Source organism: Danio rerio, chromosome 5 (genome assembly GCF_049306965.1).
Source record: "Danio rerio strain Tuebingen ecotype United States chromosome 5, GRCz12tu, whole genome shotgun sequence".
NCBI lineage: Eukaryota > Metazoa > Chordata > Actinopteri > Cypriniformes > Danionidae > Danio > Danio rerio.
In genome coordinates this window covers 56909939-56930339 of record NC_133180.1, presented here as the reverse complement: position 1 = coordinate 56930339, position 20401 = coordinate 56909939, and the positions used below count along the sequence as shown (strand labels likewise).

Sequence of the window (20401 nt, the reverse complement as noted above, 5' to 3'; positions counted from 1 at the left end):
TACTCTGCGCAGGAAGAGCAGTCAGGGGTGAGGAAGGTCTAGAACTTGGAGCTGACACAGGCTTATAGCGTAGAGCTTCTGCCTCAAGTGACAAAGTCTTCAGCTTAATGTCTCTATCAGCTTGTACTTCAATCACACGAAGATGAACAAGTTCAGTTTCATGCTCTTGTTGTTTAATGGCTAACTCAAGCTCCTTTAGCTTTATCTCCAATAAAGGATCCATAATTGGCTCATTACCAATAGGAACAGCGTCAACATTAGTTTCAGCTATTTCAACTAATTCCTGCTCCTTTTTGACTCAACTGGTAGGATACCAGAATTAACCAACTCAGTATATAGCTCATCTTTTAAAACTGCTTTAGTAACATCCCTAGACACAGAGATTTTAAAGAACTCAGCAATTAACAGCAAATCCTTCTTACGACAACGATTGAAAACTTCTACAGTGGGAGCAAGACTAAACTCAATCAAATCAAACTCCATTTTACAAAGTACAACCTATCTGCCCCTTTCCAAAAAAAGAAAACAGCCACAACTACAATTAGACTAAGAAAAATCACTAATAAGTTACAAAACTTCCCCAAAATTCAAATTGTAGAATACAAAATTCTCAAAGTCAAATTTGAAAAGGTAACGTTTAACTTTGTTCAAATCCAATGGATGAGCCCCCAATTTTCACTGTTACGTCCCTGATGGTAAGTGTCTAGGAGTGGGAGTAACAGTGAAAAGTTTTTAAAAAAATGTTGGTTGGGGTGAGTGTGGGTCAGTCCCCTGCCTTCACGACAACACACCAAATTCAAGTTAAATAATTTATTAACAAATGTACAATAGGAAAACAAAACTGGGAAGCAAAAATAGACTTAAGGAGGGGGAAAGGCCAAAACAACAAACAAAAGTACACTCTAGCTAGTTAGGGAGTAAAACTGTCTAAACTGACAAAGTAAAATTAAATCAACAACAGAAATGTACACTAACTCCCTAACTAAACATAAACAAGAGAAAAAGGGTTTCAGAAATAAAATGGCACCCACCTCCCTACGGCTTCCAAACACAAAGTTAGTTTTCATAAACAAAGCTCAAATGGCTTCAGAGGCTTTAACAACAGATTTTAACTTCAACAAGTTAAACACAACAGTACCAATAGTTTCTCACAATAGCTCAACCAGGCAGGAGAGAGACCACACTCTGGAAGCAAGCTTCAATGTGGCTTGCAACTGGCAGGCTTTTAAGCTTGCCGGGCAACGAGTAGCAGGTGCAAGCAATCAACTTCCTCTCCTCCACACCTAGCTGAGAAACAAGTTGCAGGAACGGAGAGGGAGGGAGAGAGAGAGAGAGAGAGAAACCAAAACACAATAATACATTCAAAACACAATGGAATGTAACACTTACATCTCAGTCTCTTGAATGCCCAAATTTAACCCACAAGCAGCAAAATGAGTAAAAAACTGACATTTTTGAAAAATTTCTTTGCTAAAGGGAAAAGGCCCAGTGAAGACCTACAAACTGCCAAGGAATGGATCCCATTGCAACTAATTTGTGAGCAAACCAGGTGAATCCACCATGCAAGAAGATCAACTGCTGGAGATTGTATGTGATCTATAAACACCACTGAACAGTTAGAAGAACAGTATATTTGTACAAAGAACAAATACTTTGGTACTGCACTTAAGTAGATTTTTTTATGGTATCAGTTTTACTTTAAGTAAAGCAGGTATCACTTTAGCCTACTGCTCGATTTATATTTTTGGACAACTTTTTACTTTTATTCCTTTTATTTACATACAAATATCTGTACTTTCCTCTTCTTACATGTTTAAACCACGCTCGTAACTTTCGTTTTCATGGGTTTGTGCGATCTCTATCTATCTATCTATCTATCTATCTATCTATCTATCTATCTATCTATCTATCTATCTATCTATCTATCTATCTATCTATCTATCTATCTATCTATCTATCTATCTATCTATCTATCTATCTATCTACACTGTAAAAAATTGCTGTTAAAAAACGGTCAGATTCTACGGTAAAATAATGTTTTTTCTCTAAAACAGTAATATTCTGTTAAAAACAGTGCTTTCTGGGTAACATTTTTGTTTTCGAGAAAGTAACCAACTGCAGAAAACTGTGAGCTAACAGAGTTCAGATTCGATGTTTTGAAGTCTGTGTTTAAAATCACACTTTGTGTCCTTGTTCACTATTTCATACACTAGTTAACTAATATAGTTCACCTGACAGTTTTAATGAACACTAATGAGTGAATTCAGACACTGATGAACACCTGCTGTTAATAATCACAATTACTTAAGAAAATAAACAAGAAACACAAACAGTGACTTGAGTTACAACATTAAATAAAATCAAATAAAATAAAACAGCTTCAGTCTCAGCAGAGGATCATTAAACAACTCCACAAACAACATCAGACACACACTTATTCCTGACTGATTTGACTTCCATACTATTCTCATTGAGATCCAACAGAAATTAAGGTGTTTTTTGTGTCACCGTAATGGAGTGAGGGGCTGGTTTAGTTGGGCTCTTCACCCTTGAACTTATTAATTCAGACTCTCCAATTACTATAATAAATAGTTAACAAAATGCTTGTATTATAGCAATCAAGCTGGAAAGTCAATAAATAGAAAAATCTTTTTGTCTGAAATTAGTTCTGATAAATGTTTTGTTATAAATTTGGATGAAGGGCCACATGCAATAGATTTATGCTTAGTTGCAGGTATTAATTTAATTAATGAGAAGTGGAAACAGAAAAGATACCTCCATAATTACTTAACAGTTAAGAAATAACATACAAAAACAGTTCAGTTATGACAAATACACACTCAGACCTGATGAATCTGACCTTGTATCTCAACAATGGTAACATCTCAAATGTTTCATGCTGCAATGCATGCTGGGAGTGGCACTGTACAAATATCCCAGCATGCATTGCAGTATAAATAAATGTTGTATAATGGTCTAACAGTTTTCTTTATTTGTGTTTGATTCTGCTGTTGTTTATGTTTAGACTTTCAGTTGCCTGTTTGTGAGTTAAACTGTTAATTTTGTTAGTTGTCACCATTATTGAGGTTCATTATGCTGATTATTGATGTCTCTTTGAGTGCAATTTACACCATAGAGCAGTGTTATTGTCCAAGATATTCTTAAAAACTTCCAGAAATCATTGCCATATATAGACATATAATGTAAAACAATAGATTTAACATTGAATAGGAGCAGTAGATTTTCTTATAACTAAATGAGAACAGACTCTGCCATTTAATAGCAACATGAACATCACCAGATCTTATTTAGGTTTTTGGCTGGCTTGCCACAACAAAGGAGCTTTTTAAACAAAGTTCTTAACAATTGCAGCAGCCAAGATATATAAATGTTATAAATGACAGGCTAAGAGCCCAACTAAAGCAAACTCTGTTCTCCATGATGGTGACGTAAAACTTTAACTTTTTCTCAAGAAGAACTTTAGTAGATGTTATACAAAAATACATATATTAAGTAATAAGTGTAGCTGGTGATGATGTTTGTAGAGTTGTTTAATCATCCGCTGATCATTTAAATGATTTAATCATTTGTTGTTCTTCAGGTTATTTCATTATAAAGCTGTGACTAAAGTTTTGTATGTTCTGTTCTTGTTTTTTCCCTTCAGTATTTCTTCATTTGTTCATTGTTAATCCTCAATTATCATTTAATTAGTCAGTTAATTAATGAATTTACTTCAGCTTTGCTACATGTTTCTTGAACACTCAGTAGTGTGGACACTTCAATAAAAACTGAAGTATATGCTCTGGGGTTTAAAGGGTTAAAGGTGTGAGAGGTAAAAACACAGTGTAAAAATGTATTTTAACATTAATATACTGTTAATTTACACTAAGGAAATAGACTGTAAAAAAACAGTAGATTGCTGGCAACCACAGCTGCCAGTAGATTACTGTTAAATCAAGGAAAAAACAGTATTTTACTGTAAAACCTGAAGCAAATTTCTTCTGTGTGTCACCGTTGTGGAGGAGAGTAGAGCCAGTGTATGAGTTAAAGATGAACAATGAACTGCTGATGTTATTCTGCATGTTTCTCTATTTAAAGAGAGCGGCTGTTTAGTTGCTGATGCAGTCAGAATCTCTCTGGTGATTCCAGATTTACATGTATGTGTGCTGTTGTGAAATTTAAGACATTAGAGTTAAACCGAACTTTTCTAATTAACTAAAATAAATTATCATTATAAGTATGCTTCTAAGCATATATAGCACAATACTTCATAAACTCATTCAGCAGTTGACCAAGTTGAGGCAGTTGCGTTCAGTGAGCAAAATGAGTTCACTTGAGTATTGTGTAAATCAATGTAGTCCATGTATTTTTACAGCAACATACTGTAAAATAACAGTACATTGCTGGCAACTGCAGCTGCCAGTATTTTACTGTTTTTTAACGGGACAATTTTTAACAGTGTATCTGTCTATCTGTCTGTCTGTCTGTCTATCTGTCTGTCTGTCTGTCTATCTGTCTGTCTGTCTGTCTGTCTGTCTGTCTGTCTATCTATCTATCTGTAGTAATCGCGCGCCTGCGTGCTGCAGTGCACAGCTTTTTCACCCAAAGCTTACCATGAGAAAGGCAAGGATAACCACACAGATGAAACACAGGGATGAGTCGCAAATTTAACATGATGTGCCCTGTTTACACTGTAATAAGACACATTTTGCTAGATTGGATCATAGATATGACACATTCCAGGTCAAAAATTTGCCATTAAAATGTTTAAGGTAGTAGTCTTAATGTTTAAAGTTATATGATAATTATTTATCTTAGCACAAGAAAAAAAGTTTTAGTCAGAATTTCATGTAATTTCATTAAGACATTATTTATAATGTTTATAGAGATAAAATAGTTTTTAGAGTGCATGAACATGAATGGCTGCTGTGGTTTTTGATCTAACAGCCACAAAATTACATGCTGAACGCTGTGAGTTTGCGTCAAAAATTAAAATTAAAATTAAAATTTGAAATGTAAGTTATTTTATATTACTGTATCAATATCAATACCTATCATCACTCACTATCCTTCAGCTTAGTCCCTGATTTTTATCTATTTAACTAAATAATGAACTATTATTTTAAAAAATGTACCTGCACTTTCTTTGTACTTGGAATAAGATGGAATGACAGTATTTTAGACATAGTTTAAGAAAATATTTTAGTTTATTACACGAATTTTTCCTTTCATTAGATTCCATATCACAAAGCTCCCTCTTGTGGTTTAAACGATCTTCACAGCAGTCACTAAAGTAACGTCAATTGACAATGGGCCTTTCTGCCATGACAACCAAACGCAAATTACTGCAGTGTCTGGACTTCGCAAACACGGTGATAGTTTGATATTAATGTTGATAAAGTATCGTAAGTAAGTCGTTGACAACGAATGGTTTAGTGTTCTGTAAATGCACTGATTGAAGAAAGTATCTTTCAAAACTATACAAATGGAAAACTTTAAGTTCCCCAGGTAAGTTGCTTATTTCCATTTACAATGGCTTTAAAACTACTGCTACTGCTAAAATAAACAAACACATACAAAACTACTTAATTATTGTGGTTAAACTGATTCACCCTGGTTGTGGGTTATCAGTACTAAAAACAAACTTTTAAAATTATATCGTATAAGCATCTAACAAGAAACAGTATTAGTTTTTTTTTCTGTAAGGCTATATCATTTTAATAAAAATCTATATTCCTTAAATAGATTATTTGCTTTATATTGATTAACTAAATATAATTTTCAGTCTCTGGCCAATGAATGGCTGTTCATTTCCATTTTATCATGTTTATTAAAGCGATGGTTAACAAAAGTTTTGTGATAATTTACTCAATTTTTTTTTTGTTGTTCATTTGATAATTTTTTTTTTCTCGCAAAAACTGTATTTCATGGTTAGTAATAAATTTTATGTCAACAGCTACTGGGCTACTTGAGCCCAATAATAAATAAATAAAACATTTGTACAGACAAAACAAAATTTATACGCTGTGGCTTGATGAAATAAAGTGAATGATCTGTCTGTGCAAGAAAGTGAGAACTCAATGTTATCACAATGTGAACACAATGTTCACAGTACATGTACAGTATGTGCTCACTTGCATCACAAATTTCTCCAAGAAGCTTGTGTTCCAGACTGCCACGATCATTAACACGATCAGGCCTGTTCGACTAGGATTCAAAAGAAATAATGTTCTAAATATTGTTCTGTTGGTGGTATAGTGGCTCTGTAGTTAGCACTGTCACCTCACAGCAGGAAGGTTGCTGGTTCGAGTCCCGGCTGAGCCAGTTGCCATTTCTGTGTGGAGTTTGCATGTTTGCTTGGGTTTCTTTTGGGTGCTCATCACAGTTCAAAGATGTGATATAAATGAACTGGGTAAACAAAATTGGCCATATGTGTGTATGGGTGTTTTCCCACCACTGGGTTGCAGCTGGAAGAACATTCACTGCGTTAAACATATGTCGGAATTGTTGGCAGTTCATTCCATTGTGGCAACCTCTGAAATATAGTCTAAGCCGAAGGAAAATTGTTTTAAAAATTAAGACAAGTAATTGTGTGGGTAGGTTATTAATTTTTACTTAAAATATATTGTCAGAGTTAAAAACAAAAATTAAATGAATAAATAAAATTAATTTAGGGTGAACTATACATTTAACACACATTAGCATGTGAAGTTTTTGTATTTATTTTTACTTTTCAGTGTAAACCTCAAACTTCGCAATGCTTTTTAAAAACATTTAGATAACCTTGTTAAGCCAGCATACAAGTTAATCTATTTTTATCTTTTTTGCCATCAGCTGCTTGAAAATGTTTTATAACTACACTAGTGTTGCAGGATATACCGATACCAATATGTATTGTGATCCCCTCTCTTTTGAACGATATGATTCCACACTTTTTTAGTACCTGTACTTTTGTCACAGCTGTTCTAAGTGCTTATGAAAAGGGGCAGTGCTGCTTCTACATCACATTGAGTGAGTGTTGAGCTGTGCTTTTCTTCTAAGACGCCCTCTCCGGTTTTCTATGCAGTGTCTCCCCCCACAGCTTGTGTACAGGGTTGATTCATGAAATGAAATATGGAATGACAGCCCATGTGCAAAACTCATACAACTGTGCTTAAAGCTTGGAGGAAGAATGCTAAATAAAGTCTTAAATATTAGTCACTGCACCTGCAAATCTTACTGAAGATGCACATGTGAGAGTGAGCCAGACGGCAGAAGACAATGCTGTGGAGTGAACTAAAAGTACTATATCAGCCTTGAGAAGGGTGGTCTGCTCCATAATTATGATAAATCACAAATGTATTTGGTCAAACAGTGTATTTATGCGGTTAATCACTCACTTTTTAAAATTGCATTATTGATAAAAAACACGTATGCTACTTAGTGTCAACAGGTTGAAAATGAAACGTCCAGGTTACGTACGTGACCCACGTTCCCCGAATAGGGAACAGAGACGTGTGTCTGTATAAACAGACTCTGGGAGTGCTTTAGACGACCAATCATTTCTGAAGGTATAAAAACGAGCCAATGAAATGCCAATTGAATTGCCAGAGCTTAGCTCCACAGCTGAATCTGATGAGCCAATTAGTGCTATATCAGTCGGCTGTGTGAGTTAGCTCATCAGATTGTTGCTTCAGACCCGATCTGAGACTGAAGAATCCTTCTGCTGAGCTGACTGCCAACATTGAAGAAAGCCTTACCTTCACCAGTGTGGGAGAAGACGTGTAAGCAGCGGTCGAGCTGGGTTTCCCGTCCCCTTGGCGTTTCGCTGGGGATCTGAAAGAGCAGTTTACTGAAAGAGCAGAATTCCCTAAGAGAGCACACGGTCGTACAGCGCGTCTTTTTAAAGATGTCGTTTCGACCGTGCGTTTCTGGATGCAATTGAATTGGTGGAGCTTAGCTTCACAGCTGAAACTGATGAGCCAATTAGGGCTATAACAGTCGGCTGTGTGAGTTAGCTCATCACAATTTTGCCTGCTGAAGAGCCGATCGCTCAGCTCCCAGCTGGAGACTCAGGTGCTGTGGCAGTGGAGACACATGTCTCTGTCCCCGTACGTAACCTGGACATTCCCCTTCATATGGGAACTTCTACGTGTGTCTGTATAAACAGACTTTGGGAGACTGTATGGAGGGCGCCACAGCAACCAAGCCCGTCACGCCCCTGATATGTAGTTTGCCAAGCCAAAGCGTGAGCGCACTGACATAACCAAGAGCGCAACCTTCCAACTTCCCCTAGGCCCAACATATTACCATTACATGGAAATAAATGTTTAATGTTTAATCGGGGGTCGTAAGTGTGATTTTATCTAGCTAATATAGACTAGGGATTTTTGGAAATACGACAGTACGTTGGGAAGTGTCAGTCCCCGCAGGGGGAGGACGCGACAGAGACCACCTGCTACCCAGAAGGGAAAACCTGATGGTAAGGAGGCATATGGACTAGGCCTAAGCTGTTTAGTGGTTTAGGGAAGACACGGAACCGACTGATAAGGGGGAACACACCCTGGTAATAATGCATATGGCATCACCAAATGGGGATGCACATAGCTGGCAACGATCCTCAATATGCGTGTAGACCAAATGGGCATACCAACCGCAAACTGAGCCATGCATTCGACTCCCCCGCTGAGTCGATGATGGGGGCATCGGAGGAACTCTCTAGGGTTCGCCTGAGAAGGGCAACTTACTAGTCCTGACCAGCATGTGTTTTCGCTCCAGCACCGGTAAAAAGCGGCGGAGAGCCAGATACACTGCCAACAGCTCCAGGCAGTTGATATGCCAATGCAGGCGGGGTCCGGACCACGAACCCGTGGCTGCATGCTCGTTGTACACGGCCCCCCAGCCTGTGCTGGAGGCTCATGTCGTTAAAACAAATTGCCTGGACACTAGCCCTAGGGGCACTCCTGCTCGTAGAAAAACCAGATCCGTCCAGGGGCTGAGGGTGCGGAAACACAGCAGAGTGACGCGCACCATGCCCGTCTGGGGACACGATTGCAAAGCCAACGGCGAAGTGGTCTCATATGAAGCAAACCGAGCTGCGTGACCGCGGCTGCGGATGCCGTATGCCCCAGGAGCCTCTAAAAACATTTCAGTGGGACCACTATCTTTCTGTGGAGCTTCGTTACACAGGAAAGCATCAGCCTGGTGCATTCCTCGGAAAGGCGCGCAACCATAGCTACCGAATCCAGCTCCAGCCCGAGATAAGAGATCCTCTGCACAGGGCAAAGTTTGCTTTTCTCTCGGTTGACTTGAAACCCCAACTGGTCGAGGTGCTGAAGCACTTTGTATCTGTGCATAATCAGCTGATCGCGGAACGAGGCTAGAAAGAGCCAATCGTCACGATAGTTGAGTATGCGGATGCCCGCAAGGCGCAGGGGCGCTAGGACACCCTCCGCAAGCTTGGTAAAAACCCGCGGAGACAAAGAGAGCCCAGAGGGGAGGACTTTGTATTGCCACGCTCATCTTTCGAACGCGAACCGAAGAAAAGGGCGGTGGCGTGGAAGAATGTAGACGTGAAAACTTGCACCCTTTAGGTCTATGGCTGCAAACCAATCCTTTGGACGGACACTCTGAATGAAGTGTTTCTGCGTGAGCATTCTGAAAGGCAATTTGTATAAATTACAGTTCAGTCTGCGCAGACTTAGGATTGGCCTTTACCCCCCGATCTTTTTGGGCACGATGAAATACGGGCTGTAAAACCCGGACCTCATCTCGGCTGAAGGGACCTGCTCGATTGCATTCTTCACCAGGAGGACAGCAATCTCCTCTCGCAAGACAGGGGTGCTCTCGGGGATCACCCTCATGAAAAGGACACCTGTAAACTTGGGTGGGCGAATAGCGAACTGAATCGCATAGCCGAAAGCGAGCTTTTTCAACGTCACTCATATCAGCCAAGCTCAGCCAAAGGTGGCGTTTCTGGACCACTAATGTGGCCATCGTCTTCCCCAGGGCACAAGCAGCCGAACACGGGCCTGACCCGCAGCAGTGTAGGCTCTGGCCATGAGAGACTCAGATAACCTGTACGCCTTGAAAGGGAGTTTGGGCGAATCTCCACGAGTGAAACGGCTAGCACGCTCCGCCCGGGGAATCGCCTCATATCCCCTGGCCGCTCCATCATAGAGGGAGGTGAGAGCGGGAGCGCACGAGGACAGGGCAGAAAAAGGTGCCCTCCATACCTGCGTGAGCTCTCTGTGTACCTCCGGGAAGAAGTGGACGGGGGGTCTTAAAAGCTTCGCCTTCACCCCCACGTCCAGCCCCAAAGCCGAAGCAACCCGGGATAACACAGCTAACATGTCCAGTTCCAGATCCGTAACCATACTGACAACCCCCGAGGGTGGCAGGGGGTCCGGATCTTCCTCAGAGGTCAACCTGCCCTCCGATGCAGCGATGGACGTCACGCCCCCAGTGTCATCTAATGCAAGCGCGGAGCCTGGAGCCAGCTCGGAGGATGGACCAGCACTCACACTCGAAGCAGAAACAGAGCGCACTGGAGTGGAGCGAAGGGTCCGCGGGCCCGAAGGTGACGGATTAGCCCCCACTGTAATCCTCAGGTCTGCCCGAGTTCTAATCGCTTGGCGGGGAGCAGCAGGGGTGACTTGCCCTAATAAAAGAGCTTGCCGCAACCTCAGTTGCGCAACAGTCAAGCCATCGCAATGCGGGCAAGAACTGTCCGCAAGCACTGCATCAACACGTTGGACCCCCAAGCAATATTGGAGTACTCCAATACTCATGCCTGTCATCTGGGGCAAGAAAACTACTGCATCCAGAAACGCACGGTCGAAACGACATCTTTAAAAAGACGCGCTGTACGACCGTGTGCTCTCTTAGGGAATTCTGCTCTTTCAGTAAACTGCTCTTTCAGATCCCCAGCGAAACGCCAAGGGGACGGGAAACCCAGCTCGACCGCTGCTTACACGTCTTCTCCCACACTGGTGAAGGTAAGGCTTTCTTCAATGTTGGAAGTCAGCTCAGCAGAAGGGTTCTTCAGTCTCAGATCGGGTCTGAAGCAACAATCTGATGAGCTAACTCACACAGCCGACTGATATAGCACTAATTGGCTCATCAGATTCAGCTGTGGAGCTAAGCTCTGCCAATTCAATTGGCATTTCATTGGCCCGTTTTTATATCTTCAGAAATGATTGGTCGTCTAAAGCATTCCAAAGTCTGTTTATACAGATACACGTAGAAGTTCCCTTATGAAGGGGAACTACATTTACCAAAGTTCAAACTTAAGGCAGTCAAGGCAAAAAGTAAAAAAGAAGCAGCTGATTGCTCTGTCCTAGAAATGTGAGATAAGCAAATCACATATTTAAATGATCTAAAATATGTTATCAGTTTGTTTCCATTTCATAGAAAAAAATGTCATAATTGTACGCAACATAAATTCCAAAATATTGTGAAAATATATGTGTAGTAATGACCCTTAAATTTCCCAAAATATATGTGGTCTTTATATTTTTATAAGGTATTCATTTAATAATTTGTAGCATCTAAGACTAAAATTGTAATATGGTGTGACACAAAATTTGTTTTATATAAAATAAAAATAGATACAGAGGGACAACATAAAGGTATATATTTTTTAAAATACCCATTTTTATTGGTGTATGACATGGACAGTTAATATATACAGTTGAAGTCAGAATTATTAGCCCCCCTTGGATTTTTTTTTCTTTTTTAAATATCTAGAAAAATATCTAGAAAAATATTATTTACTGTCATCATGGCAAAGATAAAATAAATCAGTTATTAGAAAAGAGTTAATACAACTATTATGTTTGGAAAGGTGTTGAAAAAACTTCCCTGTTTAACAGAAATTAGGGAACAATAAACAGGGGGTCTAATAATTCAAGAGGGCTAATAATTGTAACTTTAACTGTAAATATGTAATTAATTATATTTTATTATGACAGGATCACTGTATCTTGAACACACTAAAAAGTTATGTGCTCTTCTGTTTATAGTGTATTGTATAGTGTATTGTTCTGTTTATAGTGTATTGTACAAATCTGCAACATATACGTATATTGAAGTCAAATTTTGGGATCATATCAACCCCACAATACACCCTTTAAAGGGGGGCTCCAGAATATAAATTTTGTGTAAACAGTCAATGTCTTATCTGACAATTGTCTGTAACAAGTGAAAATGGAGTGCGGCTCCTTTAAGAGAGTGTGTGTGTGTGTGTGTGCCATTGTGAGTGTGTTAATGTGTGTGCGTGTGTTAGTGCTGCACGATTCTGACTAAAATGAGAATCGCTATTTTTTTGCTTAAAATAAGGATTATTGTTTTTTCCTCTATCATATGGTAGAACAACAATATTAATATTATGTGTAGGTCTACTGGTTTTTATAAATAATTCTATTCTACTTATAATAATTCTGATGTTGAAATATGTTTGAGATATATGCTTGCAATCTGCCATAGAGAACATTATTAGACCATTTAATTCAATGGTAAAATCAACTGTGTGTTCACCATGAAAGAAAAAACATTATCAAATGCTTGTCGCTATTATAACTCTAAAATGGGATGTAATCATTTAAATGATGTGCACGCTTTCGATTTCATTTTCACTGCTAAGTGCTGTTCATACTTCGCGCGCGGCTCTCAAACGATCACTCTGTGCCAAAAACTGAATATTATTTACAACTGTATTACCTATTATTCATAGCATATGCAGGTTCTGTTCACTAAAGTAGAAGCGCGCACATCTACAGGGTGCGCGCCCGCAGTCAGCAGCTCACGTCACATGTGATTTCCCAGCCATGAATACAGCATTATATGAAGACAAAAATGAAATGTTGAATTATACCTTATAAATACAGTATGTGACTCTTTTAACATCATTTAGAGGTGTCCACGTCCTGAGTAACGTGTGTGAAACAATAAAAAGACTCGTGCAGCCACCTTTGCATCTTCCCTGAACTTGAAAATAGTGTCGTGTCTCAGAGTTCACAGCATCTGCTTGTAGCTGCTCCATCTTTGAGGAGATTTTAACCGAATCCAACACTGAACTGGGAGAGATTCTGGAGCTGTGTTTTGTCAAATCATGCTTGCTATGTGTTTTATAGTTCTCTGGAACATAATACTGAACTGGAAGCACTTTCCTCTTTGTGTCATGGCCCAAATTCAGAGATGCAGTTTATGTTCACACACCTACATTACACATCAACTAAAGTTTAAAATATGATATGTAGTGGACCACCCCTTTAAAACATTGGAATTTTGTTTTATGCATCATTAATAACCATGTTAACTACATCTTGACTGTGTTTTCAGGTTTAGGGAACATCATAAGCCTAAATACATCAGGGATCTAAAACAAAAGCAACAGTTATCTGGATCATTAGACAGTCACAGATGGTGTTTTCTGTCACCAGGCCTGGATGATTTTAGAGATCATTACCCGACAGTCTATAAAGTGCCATTTACCCAGTGTAAATGTGCTCTGTCCCCTGTGGTCTTCGGTCTGCTGAATCATGCTTGTTCAGTGAAGCTCCAGCGAAAGAAACTGAGTAAAAATCAAGTGTGTTACTCAAAGCAAAATCTCCAGAGTCAGACTCAGCGTGAGTTCATCGATGCCGTCGAGCACAAACTCAAGCAACACCCACTGGCTCTGTATCCACACCTGGAGAGTGGGATGATACCAGAGGTAACCACATTCAACTCTAGTCTATATGACCAAATTATTTACCTCATGTAAATAACTTTAAGCCATAGGAAAGTTGCTGTTTTTAATTTTATTAATACATTGAATACATTATTATTGTTTATTAATTGGTAACTGGTCCGATAATTCTGACTCTAACTAACTATATATATATATATATATATATATATATATATATATATATATATATATATATATATATATATATATATATATATGTAAGGTCCACCCAGTTGGCCCAATGCCGGTGTCCACTGGTGGATGAAGGTTCACTGCATGTTCGGTCTTTCCAGTGCACAATGTTGATTTATATTAAACTTAACTCATATCTGACTCCAATTTTAGTATGAGGTGGTTTAGAATATTAATATATTTATCCTCGTTTTATCTGACTCCAATCATAAAACATTAAGAAGATTATATCAATATGTAATTTAGATAAATGTTTGAACCGTTTGTCTTCACTAGTAACTATTACATCCGTTCATTCGGGTGCTCATGTCGCTCAGAGAAATCGCCTCGGCCGAAGGCGTCCCTCACGGTCACACTACGGTCAGTCTTGAATATTAAACAGAGGTAAATTGACTAATACTTTAGATGGCCGCTACCAGCGCGCTCGTTCTAAAATACTTTAGTTAGTCCCGCTTAGATGTACACCTTTGAGTTAAGACAATCATCATTTCTAATTAGAGGTTAGGGCATTAATATAAATGTACCCGACTACTGGACTCTATAGTAACTTTGGTTTTCACCAAGCCCATGGTTTCCCATATGAACTTAATTTAGAATGATATTACCTTCAAACAAAGGTCGGGTACCCAATCTAGGTTAGTCGTGCAACACCTTGTTGACCTAGATGGAAGTTATCGCCCTTTCCACCTAAGTACACATGAATCAATATCAAGAGTCAGCCGGATCGCTAAAACACAATTAGTGTGCCAATGCTCCATCTCAATTGGATTTTAGTCCGTCTACTGACCTGACGCAAGACGTGCGGAAACAAGGATACAGCGTAATCTACTTGAATTAATAATTACAGAGTGAGCAAAATATGGTCAAACATTACAATTTATTAGTCAGGTAAATGTATTATGCCAATTCAATCAGTCAATTCATAAATGATTAATACAAAACATCAAATTATCAAAGATAAGTCCAAGATGAAAAAGATGCATTCCTGACTTCGTAATATACATAACATGGGGCAGACCCCATGTTATGGGCTGATCTGGTTAGGCAGAATCGCCCTGAGCTTTTCTTAGCCCTTACCTTAAATAATCCAAGAATTCCCTCAAGGAAGGGGGTGTGAATGTATAACAAAAGGCATTCACACTTAGTGTCACACCCCTCACAGTGGTTCAAAAGATGCCTGAAGTTATATATTTATTGTTCTGATTATGTCTATTTCTGAGAGGATGAGACCATTGTACCAATCGCACTGAGACATTTCAAATGATATCAAACATGATAGTTAAAGTCAGTTTGGTTAATTCTAGAACATTCAAACATTGAAATGACCATATGTGTGAGTTGGGGGGATGAAGCAGACTCAGATGCAAATGCAGCAGGAACTGGTTTTTCCCGCATTCCCCTTGCTGAGTTGTGAAGTTACCAGTCTCTGTTTTCAGCTCATGTTTTGAATTGTCAAAGATATCAGAATATTTGCAATATTTCAATTCTTACAGATATATATATATATATATATATATATATATATATATATATATATATATATATATATATATATATATATATATATCATTCATTCATCTCTGGGAAACATCCACACACACACACACACACACACACACACACACACACACACACACACACTACGGACAATTTAGCCTACCCAATTCACCTGTACCTCATGTCTTTGGACTGGGGGAAACTGGAGCACCTGGAGGAAACCCATGCGTACGCAGGGAGAACATGCAAACTCCACACAGAAACGCCAACTGAGCCGAGGTTCGAACCAGCGACCCAGCGACATTCTTGCTGTGATATATATATATATAGTTAAAGTCAGAATTATTAGCCCCCTTTTATTTTTTTTTTCCCAAATGGTGTTTAACAGAGCAAGCAAATTTTCTAAGTATGTCTGATAATTTTTTCTTCTAAAGAAAGTCTTATTTGCTTTATTTCGGCTAGAATAAAAGCAGTTTTTAATTTTTTAAAAGCCACTTAAGGGAAAAAATTATTAGCCCCTTTAAGCTTTTTTTTTTTTTTTTTTTTTATAGTCTACAGAACAAACCATCAATATTCAATTGCTTGACTAATTACCATATCCTCCCTAGTTAACCTAGTTAAGCCTTAAAATGCATTTTATGTCTTAAAAATATCTAGGCAAATAATATTTACTGTCATCATGGCAAAGATAAAATAAATCAGGATCAGAAAGTATAATAGAGAAAATTTACTCAAATCTTATTTCATTAGTTATTTGAACAGGTTTTGTCTGTCCTGGATCCTGATATGTGCATGAAGGGAGAGTTGTCCTTAACCAAGAAAACAGAGAAACATCTAGAAGAAAGGAGAGCAAAATGTGAAGTCTCAACTCAGGAGATTTTAAAACGATCCACCAGCATCAAGTGATTATCTTTTTCTTTTACTTTTTGGACCCATTTCTGCTATTGCTTCATCATATCATCTTTGTCTAAATGTGATTGGACAGACCCTAATGTTAAAAGTATAGTTGTAATTGTTTTTTAAATGATGTCGTCATTTACTCAAACATTTCAAGTTCCAAACTTGTTTGACTTTATCATGTATATATAAAAATCATGTATTTTGAAGAATACTGGAAATCAATGCATGCCCATAGAACATGCTTCACAACAATATCTTCTTGTGTGTTCATCATCAGAAAAAGGAAACTATACAGGTTTGAAAGCACCTGGGTGTCTGTACAGTAAATGATGAACTATCCTTTTAAAAATATTATTCCAATTTAAATATCAAAATTATTTTGGTTTGAGATTTATGCATATCATTTCTAATCCTCTTCTTTCACTATCCAAGATCCCCAAAGGATGAAAGTAAAGACACCAGAGCAAGAAATGCATATAAATGGCAGGAACTCAAAGAAATAGACAAAGAATATCAGACAGCAAATGCTAAACAATCACAAGAAGACAAGCAAATGTTTGTTAAGTTCTTCTGTGAATGGATTACTTCACTGGTAATATTTTTCTACAGTATGCATCAAAGTACACTGACCAGTTGCTGTTTGTAGCCTAAAAGGTTATTTCACCATCAGGGCGGTGAGACAAGTGATCTGAGAGAGTCAACCATCTTGAACCTTTTTAAGAGTGACTATGAGAAGAAAACCACCTTGACTTTACCCATTAACAAAATTGCTCACCAACCTTCAGGAAAGTGCCACAGTTCTGTAAAAGAACACTTTAAAGACCACTGCGTCAAAGAGCTGACAGAGGTTGGGAAAACTCGCTCTTAGTATTACAATGTTTTGTTACTGTTTACACAAAAACAATATTATGTACATTAAGTCTTTTTGATGTTTCATTACAGGCCTATAAACCCAAAATACTAAAGACTGCTTATGATTCTCCAAAAGCTCTGGCAGATGTCAAAAGGAATCTACACTTTGAGCCAAGCAAGCAGGTGAACTTTGCAACATATACCAAATGAGACAGCTGATGATGACGCAAACTAGTCTGATCTCTGTTTAGTTTTCATTCTATTGACATTTTGCTTTTGTCATCTAGAACAAGGAGCTGAAGCAGATTCATGGCATTCATGCATTCAGAGAGTTTATTATCAACAAAGGAGTGAGAATGCCAAGGGTAATATCAGATAACATTGGATCTCCATATTCCTCTTAAAAAGAGCTGGTCCATGATCCATGAAGATTAAATATTTGCATATTACTAATTAAATACTTTATCAACACTTACAGAAATAATGATATGTATCCATGTTCAGTGCTCCTTTTTTTCTGAAGAGGAACATACAATGATTAGAGGTTACACATAGTCAAAATTTAAATGAATAGACATGCATTAAACTCTCTATATCATGTTTCATTGTGTTGTTTAATTGTACATCACTTCACACATAAAAAGTTTTAGCAGATAGATGCAGTTACGCAAACTACAGTTTTATTTTTTAACAATCAACAATATTAAACAAGGGCTTAATTTTGGCACAGTTTTCACATTCGCTGGTTCTCTTCATTCATTCATAAAATTTATAATAAATAGGAAATCTTTTATTTAAAAATAAGAAATACAATCTAGTTTAATCCAATGCATCCACACACGGTTTTCTCTGCAAAAAAACATTTTTCTGCAGAAATAAAAATCATTGATAAATTTAATTTAGTTTGTCTTTATGTCAGTGCTTTTACAATGTAGATTGTGTCAAAGCAGCTTCACATAAAAGATCATTGTAAATTGAAACTGTGTCTGTCCAGTTTTCAGAGTTTCAGTTTCTTTTAGTTCAGTTTAGTGTGGTTTAATTTACACTGCTGAAAGTCGACACACTGAAGAGCAAATCCATTAATGTGCAGCTTTACCAGTCCCAAACCATGCAAGACAGTGGCGAGGAACAAACTTCACCATTTGACGAAAGTGAAGGAAAAAAAAAAACCTCAAGAGAAACCAGGCTCAGTTAAGCCGTTTGGGCTTTGAAGTCAATAAATACATTTTTTAATTGATACAATATTTAATCGGAAGCCAATGCGATGATAAAAGAACTGGAGTAATATGATCTTATTTCTTTTGTTTTAGAAAGCACTCTAGCAGCTGCATTTTGAACTAGCTGAAGTTTGTTCATTAAGCCAAAAGGGCAACCTAGTAACGTATTACAATACACTGATCGAGAGGTCATGAGAGCATGAATAAGCTTTTCCGCATCAGACAATGATAGCACATGTCAAAGTTTGGCAACATTTTTAAGATGAAAAAATACAGTTTTACAGATGTTTGAAATCTGGCCTTTAAACAACAGGTTGCTATTAAAAATCAACCCCAAATTTTTGACTGAGGATGAGGACTGAACCAAGAATCCATCAAGGGTTAGACAGTGTTCTAAGCTTATACGTGTGAGGTTTATGGGTGCAACAAGACCTCAGTTGTATCTGAGTTTAGTAATAAGAAGTTATTAGTGATTAATTATTAGTTATGAATAAGTCATTAATTTTTTATATCAGCCATATAATCTGTTATTCTGTAAATTTATACCACACATAAAAAAGCTGCATATATATAAACATATTTTTTAGCATTGTATAATGTATATTTTTGTAACATCTGCAAAATTTCAGTAGGTTAATTCATTCATTTATTTTGCTTCAGCTAAGTCTCTTATTGATAAGGGGTCACAACAGCAGAATGAACTGCCAATGGCATATGTTTTATCCAGCGCATGCCCTTCCAGCCACTACCCACCACAGGGAAACACTCTCACATTCACACATGCACTTATACACTATGGCCAATTTATTATTTAAAAGAGTGATGATTAGTTTTTAATCCGTGATTGATTTTGCTTGTAAAGTTTTTCAGTATGTGTCCCACTATTGTAATTAATGTTACAATAAAAAATGTATTACAGTTTACAATAAATGTTCTACTATTGTATTTAGTTTTACACTAATTTTACTATTTTATGAAATACGGCAACTACTGGATAATTGTTGCCAGTAACTTAATTTAACAAGACATTTTTGCAGTGTACAAATAAAAAACACTCTTCTGTCGAAAAGAGTTATACTATGCTACATGTTTAATTTTCAAATAAAAGCAGCTTATTTTATTATCAGCATCGCATTCACAAAAACAACCTCAAGTATATTGTTAATATATTGTCTGCTTTTCAAAAGACACTTTGTCCTGCCAACCAATGAACAGAAGCTAACGTCATATGAGACCATTTTCCTATTCTCTCCCTCTCACCATTGAATAGGACAAAGTGAAACAATGGAGGGTCACAGAGGTTAGAACTAAGGAACCATAGCTACATTACGCAGCAGCCCAAACACTGCATGCACTTGAGGACAGATGTTCTTCAACAATGTCTCAATACACTGATGCCGAACAGGCGGAAACATAGTACAAATGCAAAAATAAAATGTATGCATTGTGCAGATTAAGTGGGGGAGACTGGGGCAAGGTGAGCCAGTGTGTAAGTTGATCCACCTCTTGTATCAAGGCAAACATTTAATGTTATTGATATCTGATCATACATCGTGGATCCACGCATAGTTTCTGGCAGATCTTGAAAAGGAGAAGCATTAAAAAGAGTCTAGCATTAGTTTATTATTACTATTAGTTTGTGCCTTGTCAAAGTAAATAATGACCATGTCAGAACTAATAGCTAGATCTAAACAAATATATCAAGATCTAAAACTGTTTATACTGTATGTTTATGATGTACCAGTATTAAACTTCATGTATATGTTAAGCAAAAATTTGCCAAGTTAGTTGAGGTAAGCAAAGTACTGTTTTTTTTTCTTTCTTTTTCTTAAAAACAGCAATTATAGGGCAAAATGATCCAAATGCTATGGGATAAACTGGGTCAGTGGTGTTTTGTTCTGGTGTTTTCCCCACAGAGTGATGTGCTGAATAAACTACCTCAACCTCTAAAATGTGCAATAATCTATTAGCTGATGTTAACACATTGCTTGTTCGGTACGCAATTCACTATTTGAAAATAATATACTGTATG

General features: G+C 37.6%; 1 protein-coding gene across 3 annotated transcripts; it reads left to right on the top strand.

The window, feature by feature from the left end:
- The first annotated feature begins 5302 nt into the window (after positions 1 to 5302).
- zgc:158260 lies at positions 5303 to 17754 on the top strand. 3 transcript variants are annotated; one of them, XR_012406068.1, is made up of 7 exons: positions 5303 to 5508; positions 13321 to 13693; positions 16151 to 16302; positions 16733 to 16855; positions 16947 to 17147; positions 17243 to 17335; positions 17440 to 17754. XR_012406068.1 is itself a non-coding variant. In XM_073951018.1 (7 exons), the coding sequence occupies exons 2-7, from the start codon at positions 13682 to 13684 to the stop codon at positions 17554 to 17556; spliced, it is 711 nt and encodes a 236-aa protein (XP_073807119.1). In that variant the 5' UTR covers positions 5303 to 5508; positions 13422 to 13681; the 3' UTR covers positions 17557 to 17754.
- Positions 17755 to 20401: the final 2647 nt, after the last annotated feature.